Source organism: Protomyctophum parallelum (assembly GCF_964188405.1).
Source record: "Protomyctophum parallelum genome assembly, chromosome: 15".
Taxonomy (NCBI): Eukaryota; Metazoa; Chordata; class Actinopteri; order Myctophiformes; family Myctophidae; genus Protomyctophum; species Protomyctophum parallelum.
Genome location: NC_139710.1, coordinates 31,136,361 through 31,151,271, shown reverse-complemented (window position 1 = coordinate 31,151,271; position 14,911 = coordinate 31,136,361). Strand labels below are relative to the sequence as shown.

The 14,911-nt window shown below is 42.4% G+C and overlaps 1 protein-coding gene across 2 annotated transcripts in view; it reads left to right on the top strand.

Moving 5' to 3' along the window:
* The first annotated feature begins 224 nt into the window (after positions 1–224).
* LOC310871598 (uncharacterized protein) overlaps positions 225–14,911 on the top strand; it is a 38,923-nt gene continuing 24,236 nt past the window's right edge. The window contains exons 1-3 of one of the 2 annotated variants that reach the window (XM_083783212.1): positions 225–354; positions 9,409–9,575; positions 11,580–11,763. In XM_083783212.1, coding sequence (XP_083639338.1) covers positions 9,440–9,575; positions 11,580–11,763 — 320 coding nt within the window. In that variant the 5' untranslated portion in view covers positions 225–354; positions 9,409–9,439. Of the gene's footprint in view, positions 355–7,725; positions 7,853–9,408; positions 9,576–11,579; positions 11,764–14,911 lie in introns of those variants that run through there. The other variant, XM_083783211.1, reaches the window with a different exon arrangement.

The following is a 14,911-nucleotide window of genomic DNA, read 5'->3' as shown; positions in this document are numbered from 1 at the left end:
GGAATGTATTTTCTTCGGGGAATGTATTTCCCCGAAACCTCTCGTGAAATCTATGTGGCACGACGCTAAACCCTTGACCCCCCCCCGAAATTACCAGGTTTTACAAGCCAACGTTAAGGAAATGCCTTACGGGTGGCGTGGGAACGGCCAAGGCCACGCATGTGACAAAAAGAAATCTGCCGGCCAAGAGTTTGGTTCTCATTGATGATTCTGATGGTGAGAGAGGAAGGGAGCCCTAGGACCATCCTCCAAGAGACAGCAGGGAAACTTAAAGTGCTTCATAATTGGATAATTAGAAACCTATAGCCTACACAGGCCTTTGCCAGCCAGTATAAAAAGGAGACGTTTTGCCTGGTGAGTTTTGGCTTCACCTGATTTTAATATATAACTGTCAATGATTCCTTGAGTGTGTTGTTTAATTTTTTGTGTGGGACCGTAGATTTTAGCTCTGGTCCATCATAGCCCTAATGCAATTGCTGCCATTGGACTGTTGTCTTCCTGACGTCGCATCAAATGCAGACCAGCCTCTCCTCTGTTATTGTTAAATAAATATAAAGAACTTTTTACTCACCAATACAAAGGCGGCTTGTGTTGTTACAAAGCCTACTTTCCTTAGTGGACGGCTGGACACACTCCGAGCCCCCCACCACACGTATACAATGCCCTATTTGTCCAGAAAGTAAAAATACTTTTAGTTACTCCACTGCACCCTCTACCGATATTGCCAAGAGAAAATCTCATACACAAGATTTTTCTTTCCGGTGAAAAGAAATCCCTTTCTGGACAAAACGTTTTATTTTATATGTGTAGTGCGTCCACTAAGAAAAGTAAGCCATCTAATAACACAAGCCGCCTTTGTATTGGTGAGTAGGTAAAAAGTCAGTTTAATTGGATGTCGGAATTCTGGTCAGTCCCTAGACCCATTGTCTGTGCTATGTGTTGTTAACTTAACCCATTCTGACCTGAGATCAGATTCTAAAAATGTCTTCTACATCCTGACAGTTTTCTGAAAAAGCTATGTTTCTATGTCAGTCGTTCTTCGATTTTTCAAAAATAGCAGACCTACAAGCTCGTAGCGCGCCACTCGGTGGAGCGCTATGAGCTTGTAGATCTGCTATTTTCAATAGCACCATATAATGGGTTGCAGACATAGACTGTAAAAAATATGGACAAAGCGTTCCCCGGGTCTAACATGAACGTAAAATGAAGCCTGTAATAATATGCTAATTCCTGATGTAAGTCGCCATCTTTGGTACCAGCTGGCCATTGGCTGGCTCCGTTTTGTATACCAGCTGGTCATTGGCTGCCCAGACAACGAGGCGGGACTTCCCCCCTTCTTTTCCGTTGGTTTTTATTTTGACTCGAGTGGGAGGGGAATCCCGATCATAGACTGTAATGGTAGCCACGCCCCTCAGAACATACGCGATGTTTTTTTTTCTTTATGGTCATTTTTTTAATGAATGGGACCATAATTTTCCAAAAAGAATATTATGACATTAGAAATGAGACTTTAAACTAGTGACTGGAAGAAGAAAGTATTCATGACCATGTTTATTAAGGTAATACAGTCTAGGTGAAGTTGGGCCAAAATACATGGGCCTCTATGGAGCTAAGGGGCTTTTTGGGTCCGGTCCAGCGCCACAACAGGCCATTATATGAACTACCGATTTCAAATGAGGCTTCACGAAATATCTGGCTGACTGCCCCCCTGGTTGCAGATCACTTGAAGGCCAGTCACAGTAGCCTATGTTGTTCTTCCACAGGTTCCACAAGTTTAAAATATAGACCATATTCCACCATAACAACAATATTGTAAAGGAGATCGGTAATGAATGTTCTTATTTTTTGTATAATGGCTGCTGCGCGGGGCTGCAAAATGCAATGTTCAATTAAGCATCACATTGCTTTCACGTTTTGTCGAGCCAATCAAGGAGAGGATATAATTATGTTACTGTACTGCATTGCAATGTTTTTGACAGTTACGAGGCCTGACGATAATACTGTAGGGAGCTTGTTTTGAGACATAGTACTACTAACCAGTGTGTATTATTATTATTATTATTGGGAACCCCTTTTGGTGTTTTAAACATTGTTGTAATTTAGCTATTGAAAAATAGCAGGTCTACAAGCTCATAGCGCGCCACCGAGTGGCGCGCTACGAGCTTGTAGGTCTGCTATTTTTGAAAGATCGTGGGGCAAATTTGGAAACATATATAGGTATAGAAACATGAGGTATTTCAGAAAACTGTCATGATTTAGAAGACATTTTTTTAATTTTGACGTCAGGCCTAAATGGGTTAACCAGTGTGTATGAACCAGCTGTCCAGATCCATAGCACTACTAACCATCCATAGTAGTACTAACCAGTGTGTTGCACCAGCTGTCCAGATCAAGCCAGACTTTCAAAGCTCCTCTAACATCTCCCTGATTGGCAGTGGCGTGCACAGATAGACACTAGGGGGTGCTAGAGCACCCCCTGCCCTTTTGGCAATGTGCTTAAAAAAAGGAAAAAAAATATATTTTTTTTTCTTAATTTTTAGTGTGTGGACCATGGTGACATTGATCAAATCTTGATTAAAAAAAAAACGATTCTACTATATTATTTAGGCCCCCCACAATCTAAAGCTATGTTTCTATGTCAGTGGTTCTTCGATAATAAAAAAATAGCAGACCTACAAGCTCGTAGCGCGCCACTCGGTGGCGCGCTATGAGCTTGTATATTTGCTATTTTTCAATAGCTATAAAGCACCAAAATGGGTTCCCGCCCCAAAATGCACTGCAAAAAGGTGCCCTTTTTTCACTTGAGCACCTGCCCCTCTAATTGTCTGTGCACGCCACTGCTGATTGGCCCAGACAGATTCCCCTTTGCCTTCCTGAGTGAAAGATGAGTGCATGTTAGTTAGTTAGTTTATTTATCTCAGTCATTTACAGTACAGCACATTTCAGAATGAGGGTTTCAGAATTACAGTTTGACTGAAAAGGTTTGGGCTGAAGCCGAAGCTTATATTATGCCCACCTTTTTAATGATTCAAATAATAGAAGAAAGGGAGAAAAAAAAGGAACAGAAAAAAAACAAAAACAGGAACAATGGGAAAACTGATTCTCTGTAGTGTTGTGTTTCTTATATACCAATGATGAACAGAAATATTTAGCTTATATGCCTTATACTAGTTACGTTACGGCTTACGCCCACATAGATTTAGCTTTTTTAGAGCGTACTTTTGTAGGCTATAAGTGGTTGCTTTAAATAGTGTATATTTTTATTCTTGTTTACTTTTACTGCATATGTGTTTGTATATTTATGTTTGAAGTGGATTACTTCAAATAATGTATTTTATGTACATATTATTTTTATTTATATAATTTTGTAATATCTACTGCCTATGTATATTGTATATATTAAGGTGATTTTATATATTTGTCAATTATCATAGCTTTATATGATCTTTTAAATGTTCTTATGGAGTTGCTCTCTTTTAGTTCTGTATTGAGTTCATTCCACAGATTCACCCCAATGGCAGATAGACATCTCTCTTTTGTGTTAGTTCTTGAGATTTTGATTTTTTTGAATATTCCAGTTCCTCTGAGTTCGTATCTACTCTCCCTGGGTTTGAACAGATCCTGCATGCAGGTTGGAAGTAGCTTATTGTAGATCTTGTACATTATTGTTGCTGTGTTGTTTTCCCATGCGGGAGAGCCTGGTTCTAAACCAGGTGGTTAAACCCACTCTCTACCATCTCGCCTCCCCATGGCACCTTCCCCCATAAGTGAAGATGTATCTGGTAATAATCAAACATATAACTGTTTTGCAGAGATACAGATCATTGCAATGGCCCTTCAGCCCAAGTGCAGTTTGCAGAGTCATTTATTTTCTGCTGGAAGATCAGCCACACACACAGTATGGTTTTAAGCATCATGGATGAGCAGGTTTCAGAGAGCAAGGGAGGAGCCAAGATTACTCAACAAATCTGACAGGAGCTCAGGAGGGCCAAACGACGTTATGGGTGATTTATACTTACTTATACGCGCTGGCTGGTGTCGCGCACTAAAGATAGCACATTTACAAGCTCAGAACGTGTCGCGGCCGATACCTTGTGAGCTTGTAAAAGTGCTATTTGTGGTGGGAGTCACAGCACGCAACAACGTGTAAAACAGCCATTATGGTTATAGGCAGCAGGACTATACTGTGCTACTGTAATTAAACATTTCATCATTATCAGGCCCTTCATTGCACCATTCCGTTTTAACCACAACAACACAAAAAACATAGTGAAAATAGCCGATCTGCGAGTCTACAAGCTTGGACGCGAGCTTGCAGATCTGCTACTTTCATCACTACCAGGTATACGGGGCCGGGCCTTAATTTTCGGGCCTGTTGAGAGCTCTATTTTTCGCCGGCTGCCAGGCGCGGCTGCATGTGCTATAATAACTTTGGGGCGGTTCCGTCGTAGAGTTTGAATGGACAGGTATCAGACAAAAGGGAGACATGGAAGAGGAAGGGCCCATACCCGAGGTGGGGTTGGTGAAAGGGCCTTTCTGTGTGGAGTTTGCATGTTCTCCCCGTGTCCCCTAGGGTAGGTACCCTCACATGTTCTCCCCGTGTCCCCTAGGGTAGGTACCCTCACATGTTCTCCCCGTGTCCCCTAGGGTAGGTAACCTCACATGTTCTCCCCGTGTCCCCTAGGGTAGGTACCCTCACATGTTCTCCCCGTGTCCCCTAGGGTAGGTACCCTCACATGTTCTCCACGTGTCCCCTAGGGTAGGTACCCTCACAAAAACATGCAGTAATCCTGGTCTCTAAACTGCCTCCCCCTGGCCAGCCGGGGCACCTGATGGAGGGGAAAGGAACTGGTCGGAATAACGTGTTCCTTCCACGCGCTACGTCCGGCCGGGGAAACTCCCCCCCTGTCAGGTGAAAAGAAGCAGCTTGGACTCCTCATTCATGGAAGGAGGCATGAGGTCAGTCTGCTGCCCCAGACGGGGCCCATGGGCCCGGGCAGAGCTAGAGATGTGTGTGGGGGAGTTGACAGGGTCGTGTCGCAACGTAACAGACACCTGGACCCCCGCGGTGTCGCGTGTGAACTGGTGGCGGCTAACGTTGCTGCTAGCACTAACCATGTGTCCAGCATAATGATGGATTTTGTCACATGCATGTCTATACTATAGTCAATGGTGGAAAGTATTTGTACTTGAGTATCTACAATTTCCAATTCTTTCACTTCTACTCCACTACATCTCTGATATATATATATATATATATACATATAAATATATATATATATATATTGTACTTTTACTCCATTATACATTCATGTGAAAACTTTAGTTTGTTACTTTGTAGATTTTGATTATTACAAAACATACATTAACCACATCAGTGCGATGTGTGATTTCAGCCCATTGAAAATAGCAGATCTACAAGCTCACAATGCCGCACACAACTGATTATAACCTCCAATTAATGACTTAGTATTTCAACATAATGACTTGAGCCAATGAGCCTATAGTACCATCTCAAAATGATGACTTATTGTAAAGCCTAGTATCTTAACATAATGAGAAAAACCTTCTACAAAATAATGACTTTTACCAGCTAAAGATAATGTAGCAGTTTGACCTACGTATATATCTCAAATTAATGACTATTTCAAAAATGTTAGAGTTGATGAAGTTTCTCATTATTCTGAGATATTGTCATTTTGAGCAAGTCATTATTTTGAGATATAGGCCTACTAACTTATAGTTTTGTGTTTCTTTTTTAATTCAACATTCTCTCTCCACACACATACTGTATATATGGTCCAACCATGAGTTCTACAAGTCCATTATGAAAGCAATGAGGTTTCACAACTCACATTTAAGCTACTAATTATTACGTTTCTCATAACATGGCATGGATGCACCTGGGACGTATCCTCAGTGATGTATCCTGAGGTCAACAGGGTTTCGGGTCTCGCAACATCATACCCCTCCCTCAGGCGACCCAGCCGGGAGTGATCAAGTCCCGACTTACGTCCCAGTAGGTACCCTCAATCAGTCCCACTAGGGAAAAACCAGGGGCACACAATCCGTTGGAACTCCGTTGGAACAATCCGGTGTTGTCCTGGACAGTCAGCTCTCGTTCAAAGCTCACATCACAGCTGTCACTCGATCCTGTAGGTTCACACTCTATAACATACGACGAATTAGACCGTTCCTCACCCAGGAATCAGCCCAGCTCCTAATCCAGACAACAGTCTTGTCAAAACTCGACTATTGTAACTCCCTCCTTACTGGCCTACCAGCATGTGCACTTAAGCCTCTCCAGCTGATCCAAAATGCCGCAGCTCGCTTGGTCTTCAACCAGCCAAAATTCTCACATGTCTCCCCCCTGCTCCGCTCCCTCCACTGGCTCCCGGTCGCTGCCCGCACAGAATACAAAACTCTGATGCTGGCATTCAAAGCAACCAAAGGTATGGCTCCCCCATATCTTGCAAGTATGATTGAACCCTACAAACCCTCCCGCACACTCAGATCAGCCAACGCAGGGAAGCTGGAAGTACCCTCACTAAAAATGCCGGGACAACGCTCCACACGTCCCAAACTCTTCTCCCTTCTGGCTCCAAAACTGTGGAATGCACTTCCCATTGCAGTCAGAACTGCAGCATCACTCCAAATCTTCCGCCGTAGTCTGAAAACCCACCTTTTCAGACTCCATCATGGCCCATAGCACTTACCCTACCCCCTTAGATAGCATTTCTGTAGACTTAGATAGCATTTGATACAGACTTATAGCATGTTATGTAGACAGCACTATAATTGCATTGTATATAGTCATAGCACGCCATAGTACATATGTATAGCATAGTAGTATATATATATATAGTTTATATGTATAGTCTCATAATATAGATATTCCACTGTTACTTTCTTAGCTTACGCATGTTTCATGATAAATGCTTTTTTGTGATGTATTCCCATGCTTTTTGTTCTTGCTTAATGTAAATCGCTCTGGATTAAGAGCGTCTGCTAAATGCCTAAATTGTAAATTGTAAACTACTCCAGAACTACTCTGCCAGGGCTGGGAGGTACACTTCTGGCACATGGAGGGACTAGGCTCTGTGGGTTGTCTCCTGTCCGGGCCCCTCCTACGTCTCACCAGGTCCACTCCTGCTCTCACCAGAGCGAGGACCTGTGCGTTGCACCAGACTCCCAGCACCAGACAGTTCATTCAGGAGTGGTGGGCAATGGTTCCGCAGGGTCATGGTGCTGCGGTTCCGCTTGCTGCTTGCATGGCCCTCCCAAAGGCCTCACCGAGGGTTGTTGGGCTTCCTCCTCACGGAGGACACAGGCTGGGGCGCTAACCCATACTGCTCACCCGGGTGCCGTCTACATTCCGGCTGTCACCCGTCTCTCCGGTGGTCACCAGACTATACCTGGTTGTCACATAGTCTATTCCTATGAGTCTCATCATTATAATTCCCAACACACTGGCGGAAATGCTCTTCCACCCCCCACTCAAGACAGAATGTAGAGTGACAATCATTGGTGTGGTATGTGGTCTGGTAAAAAAAGGGCGGTATCTGGCTGGGGCGTGGACGGCCAAGTCTTGGGTGTCAGGCTTCAAGGATGGCGGTATGATGATAACGACACAGACACAGCTGCTAGGGTGGAATTTAGAGGAGGAGGAGGGAGGCTTGGAGCTGTTCAGTTGCAGGGTAGACTTCAGTGCTTCATGTAGAAGTATCCATCAGGACGAGTGAAGATATACCAGCCTACAATACATGCTGACAGATTGGCACAGATATTTCACCACGGCAGATCCTGACCAAATTCAGTGGAGCTAAAACATGGGACTGTACAATGAAAAGGGGTAATAATAATAATGGATTATTACCATTTGTGGTGTAAACTACTGTATATGTTATACCCGTGCTGTACGTCTTCTGGTTGTGATTGTGTTCCTTAATTGGAAATGTGGAATGTGTTCCTAAACTGTTAAAATGTCAAGGAACAAACACCAGGGGAAAATGCATTTGCTTTAAGCCATATAGTAATTTGGTGCATATACTAATGCATGAGGTGCATTAGTATAATTGTTATTACACTAATCAATATACAATTTCGCTGCTCTCAATTCTATTATACAAGCTCAGACAAATGTTGTTTTTCTCCCAAATTGAGATAATGAACCATTTACAAGGAAACACTACATCATTCTTCAATTATTCATAACACAGAATTAAGACAAACAATGTTGTACAGTACTAATGTTGTACATTACAAGCTAAGTAATGAAGTTTAAGGCCTAACATTAACGTTAATTTACAGTGCTCATTCACAGTATACATTTGTATACTTGAAGTTTGTACAAATGTAACCAAATTATTTGGCTACCGTAGATTTGTACAAACTTAAAGTTTGTTAAAGTAGCACCCCATCAGTGTTAGGCAGTAATATATTGCCATAATATTATTACTTTCCCCAGTAACTATATATAGTGTAACTTCAGTTCAGTTTTTGAGCTAGATGGATATATTACACATATATGATTTATTATACTCCCTAATAGGAGGCTGTCAAATGCTAAATAAGAGCTGATTTACAACCCATCAACAGGTTGCCACGTGACACGTTGTTAGTTTGTATATTTGTTTTTTTCTGAAGTATACGTGCCCTCTCGTGAAATGACGTATAAAGGTGAGGCGGGTTGCAAAAGTACTAATAATATAACTTGCAATGTAACTAGTTACTTTTGATACCAAGTGTATACTGTAATTCCTCCTGAGTGCAGTGTTGTTTTTGGCATCACATTTCTATTTTAGTTTTAGTCTTTGTCTTTTGAATAGTTTTCATTTAGTTTTAGTCACATTTTAGTCACCCGGAATGTTTTGTTGTTAGTCTAGTTTTAGTCGACTAAATGTCATACGATTTTAGTCGACTAAATCTACAGTTGATTTAGTCGGCTAAAATGTATTTTGGCGGGTCTGTTTACACTTGCTGAAAATAGCCGATCTACAAGCTCACAACGCGTCGCGCTGCGACGCGTTGTGAGCTTGTAGATCGGCAATTTTCAGCATGCAACCAAGTGTAAAATGACTTATACTGGATCTCTTGTCCACTAGTCCCTTCCTAACATTTTAGTCTAGTTTTTATTTGTTGACGAAATTGTCAGTCTTAGTTTTAGTCATCATAGATAGTTTTCATTTAGTTTCCATTTAGTTTTCGTCAGTGGAAAAAGGTAGTCGACGAACATTTTTCGTCTTAGTTTTAGTCGACGAAAACAACACTGATACCAAGTGTATACTGTATCTCCTCCTGAGTGACTTACAGTTATTGGCACAATAAAAGTACCCTTCACTTCACAGAACCATGATGTACGAGTCCAGTCATTTCTCTCCTCACCTCCCGTGATGTGTGTTTTTTCAGGGAGGAGGTCGGAGAGCCACAGACTCAACACATGCACATCAAAGAGGGAGGAGGAGGAGGAGGGGGAGGGGGCACTGCTGGCCGCCGTGGCACCTCAACTCAGACAGGCGGACAGCTCAGCAAAGCGCCAACCCCCAAAGACATCCCCCGTGATATGATGTTCATAGGTCAGTGGGTCAGCGTCACGTCACGTCATACTCTTAAACTGTTTGAATAATACACTGTATATGCAATTATGCATGCATGGGCACATGTCTGAAATCATTCCATCATTTCCTACTCCTTGCTTTAAATTAATAAAGTGGCCAGGGTTAATGATTGTGTGGGTTAGTATAGAGCGTCGCAGTCCCGCCCCCTTTCAGAACGACGAGTGGCCCAGGAAATTGTTCTCCATTCATTTTCTTTATAGGCTTTTCTTAAAGTATTTATTTAAAGACTGTTACGGCGCGGACAAAGCCAACTCGAATCGTGACAAATCATGACAATAATTACAATGTTTTGGGCCGATCAAATCATTAGAAAGAAAAAAACAAAACAAATAGTCTTTCAAATTATTTGATCAGCACAAAATATTGTTTGTTGTCATGATTTGTCACGGTCCGAGTTGGCTTTGTCCACGGCGTAACCGTCTTTATATAAATACTTTTTGAAAAGCCTATGGAGAAAATGAATGGAGAATCATTTCCTGGGCCACTCGTCGTTCTGAAAGGGGGCGGGACTGCAGATCAGTCAGATCAACAAATGGAATTAATTCTGTACGGGCCATAATTATATGGACCTTGTCTTGAGTGCATATAGATTTGATGTGGTCAGAAGTCAGATCAACATATTATGGAATGTCAGAATAGGTCGGCTCCATAAAATACAAACATAATTCATATAAATATTTGTGTAAATCTCTATGTGAAAAATGAATGGAAGATTTTCCAGTGGGCCACCATTATGCCCTATCCTATCCTATCCTATAGTGTAGTGTTCCCCAAACTCCCACAGATCAGAGTGGCCGTGTGTGTGTGTGTGTGTCGAGTGTGAGCACCCACAGTGTCTACATACAGTACGTAGATGCCAAGGAGGGACGACACGTCCATAAATGTAAACCTTCTCTCTCCTGTATTTTTAGAGGACATGAGATCATACTGTCAGAGGAAGGGGGAGGGGTCACTCACTTTGTGGGCGAGTGAATCATGTGAATAGATGTTAAACATTTATTGGGCACATTCGCGCGGCACGTGTCACCACCTAAATCACGTGTGGTTTGGGCTGAACTGGAGGTTGCTCAAGGTGTCATCTCCTCTGGGTGTCAAGGTGTCGATCTGGCACCTTGACAAGAGAAACACTGTATCTCTGACTATCTATGGAGGTGACAACCTACTGTATATGTATGTACGGTAGCTGTGCCCTGGTTTACTTCACTGTCTGTCCATGTGGCTTTTCCCACTATTATATAGGCAATACTGATGATGATATCATTTATAAAAGAAATCTCATTGTGTAAAAAAAAGTTTGTGAAAGCATCCCTACAATAGCCTATTGTCAAAGTGTCACTTTTCTGTTGTCACCTTATAGAAAGGTCACAGATCCAGACTTCCAGTCACATTTTTTAACCCCAAGCCTAACAGCAATAAGGGCTATACTGTTACCCTAAAAACTTATTTGGCTTTTTTTTTTACTATTTCGAAAAAACCTTTTAAAATAGTTCAAATAGCCGATCTGCAAGCTCACAACGTGTCGATCGGCTATAGTTGAACTATTTTAAAATGTTTTTCAAAATAGTAAAAAATGGCAAAATATGTTTAGGGATGAGGGGTAAGGGGTGGCGCAAGATAGGGACGGTTAATCCATTTTGGGCGGTCACCCATTTTGGTGTTAGCATCATGTCGTGCTTTAGCTATTGAAAAATATCAGATCTACAAGCTCGTAGCGCGCCACAGAGTGGCGCGCTACGAGCTTGTAGATCTGATATTTTTGATTTTTTTAGAATCTGATCTCAGGTCAAAATGGGTTAAGAGTGTCACGGTGTCACCCGCCACAATGTTTGTCTGTTTGTCAATTCTGTGCCCAACATTTGGGCTTTGTAAAGCGCTTTATTTGGACACATATACTTCATACAAACCGAATGAATCGCCAAATCATTTTAATTCCCCGTTGTTGTGTTTGCGTCGTTGTGACAGTGGGAGGCTGGACCCGCGAGGCGCCGGACTGCCGCGTGGAGCGTTTCCACCCCGACTACAACGAGTGGAGGTTGGCGAGCTCCATGGCCGTGACGCGAGGCAGCGTGGCCGTGTGCGCCCTGGACGGACGCATCTACGCCGCGGGCGGGGAGGACCACCACAGATGTTTCAGCAGCGTAGAGAGGTGAGATATATCTACGCTGTGAGTGGAGATACACTAGGACCACCACAGATGTTTCAGCAGCGTAGAGAGGTGAGATATATCTACGCTGTGAGTGGAGATACACTAGGACCACCAGAGATGTTTCAGCAGCGTAGAGAGGTGAGATATATCTATGCTGTGAGTGGAGATACACTAGGACCACCACAGATGTTATCTACGCTGTGAGTGGAGATACACTAGGACCACCAGAGATGTTTCAGCAGCGTAGAGAGGTGAGATATATCTACGCTGTGAGTGGAGATACACTAGGACCACCAGAGATGTTTCAGCAGCGTAGAGAGGTGAGATATATCTATGCTGTGAGTGGAGATACACTAGGACCACCACAGATGTTATCTACGCTGTGAGTGGAGATACACTAGGACCACCAGAGATGTTTCAGCAGCGTAGAGAGGTGAGATATATCTACGCTGTGAGTGGAGATACACTAGGACCACCACAGATGTTATCTACGCTGTGAGTGGAGATACACTAGGACCACCAGAGATCTTTCAGCAGCGTAGAGAGAGGTGAGATATATCTACACTGTGAGTGGAGATACACTAGGCCAACCAGAGATGTTATCTACACTGTGAGTGGAGATACACTAGGACCACCAGAGATGTTATCTACACTGTGAGTGGAGATACACTAGGACCACCAGAGATGTTATCTACACTGTGAGTGGAGATACACTAGGACCACCAGAGATGTTTCAGCAGCGTAGAGAGGTGAGATATATCTACCCTGTGAGTGGAGATACACTAGGCCCACCAGAGATGTTATCTACGCTGTGAGTGGAGATACACTAGGCCAACCAGAGATGTTATCTACGCTGTGAGTGGAGATACACTAGGACCACCAGAGATGTTTCAGCAGCGTAGAGAGGTGAGATATATCTACGCTGTGAGTGGGGATAGGACCCATGAAAATAATGAAAAACTACAAAGTAACTAGTAACAAGTTTTCAAGTTTTCAAATAAATGTATTGGAGTAAAAGTACAATATTTGTCTCTGAGATGTATAGAAGTATAGAAGTATAGAAGAAAAAGTACTGGAAATTTGAAATGCTCAAAGTATGAGATGAGATGATGAGATATACTTTATTGTCCCACAAGGGGAAATTTGTCTTGGGCAAAAGTGCAGTAGTAGATCAACGTTTTTAAAACAGACAGACAATACACAATAGAGTACAGTATCACAAGAGATCAGTGCAAAATTGCAATCAGAGAAGGTACAGGTACAGTATATGAATATAAAAGTACTAGAGTATTCACAGTTTATAGTATCACAGGTATAAGTGCAGTAAATAACATGAAGGTCAAAAATCCCTTCCCCACTAAGAACTATGAACTATGTGGCTATAAGTAAGGTCAGATGCCTCAAATTGCACTTAAGTAGAGTACTTAAGTAAACTATAGCTCCTATACAGACCCTGGGCAGAGGGCCCGGTCCAGACCCCGGGCACTGTGGGCAGAGGCCTTTTTGTGGTGGTTCTGGACAACCGTGTGTCCGACCGGCCCGACACCGGGCACTGCACCCCCTGTGGTGGGGTGGAACTTCACATTTGAAGTCGGTGGGGCGAACGGTTCTCGAGTTACGTGGATTACAGACGGACACACAGAGACTTGGTGCATTTATATTTAGATGTACTTAGTTACTTTACACCACTGTTCGGAACACATGCACTTTACACTTTATTTAGGAGAGCCTGTGTGACATCCTGCAGACATCACCACCAGGCTGTGTGGCAGTGAGAGAAAGACCCTCTAGCTTTAGTGAAAAAGACTTGAGTTTGTTTGTACACTAATCTCTTTAACAAACAGAAAAAAAGAAAATTGACGATCTACTACAAGCTCAAAACATGTTGCAAAGCAATTTGCAATTTACAATTTAGGCATTTAGCAGACGCTCTTAATCCAGAGCGATTTACATTAAGCAAGAACAAAAAAAGCATGGGAATACATCACATAAAAAGCATTTATCATGAAACATGCGTAAGCTAAGAAAGTAACAGTGGAATATCTATATAATGAAACTATACATATAAACTAAAACTATACATATATACTATACTATGCTATAGGCTACATATGTACTATGACGTGCTATGACTACATACAATGCAATTATAGTGCTGTCTACATAACATGCTATAAGTCTGTATCAAATGCTATATAAGTCTACAGAAATAGGGGGTAGGGCAAGTGCTATGGGCCATGATGGATTCTGAAAAGGTGGGTTTTCAGACTACGGCGGAAGCGTTGTGAGCTTGTAGGTCGGCTAATGTTGGCACCCCGAAGAGGGGTGCCTGCAGGGTTCATATTATGGTTAATGCTTTGGAGATATGCAGAGCACAAGAAGAGGAACAACCTGAATTTTCACAGGCACCACCATTCAAAACCATACAACCATACAACACAATGAAAGTTGCATGGGAGCAGGGCTTTGTGGCATTTTCATTGTTTCATTGAACTTAATTTTCCCTGGCAGCATTAACCCATTTTGGGGCGGGAACCCATTTTGGTGTTAGCATTATGTTATGCTTTATAGCTATTGAAAAATAGCAGATCTACAAGCTCGTAGCGCGCCACCGAGTGCCGCGCTACGAGCTTGTAGGTCTGCTATTTTTGAAAAATCGAAAGAACGTCTGACATAGAAACATAGCTTTTTCAGAAAACTGTCAGGATTCAGAAGACATTTTTAGAATCTGATCTTACTTACTTTTCAGGATTCAAATTCAGAAACAGGAACAGTTTTGAGCTTGCGGTGCAGCTAGGACCTGCTACTTTTTATGCTTTTAGTGTGCCGCTGTATGATGAAGTAAAGGAGCGTTACTTACGAAGCGAAGAAACAACAACAAATGAATAGAATATGGAGATAAGAGTGTGAATTGCTTGTGCCAATTTTAACCCATTTAGACCACCCAGAAGCAAAGACTTGAGTTAAAAATGTTCGCTCTGAGAGAATATATATTCAAAGATGTGCACCACATTTTTGCGATTTTTCAAAAATAGCAGACCTACAAGCTCGTAGCGCGGCACTCGGTGCCGCGCTATGAGCTTGTAGATCTGCTATTTTTCAATAGCTAAATTATAACATAATGTTTACAACACCAAATGGGGATCGC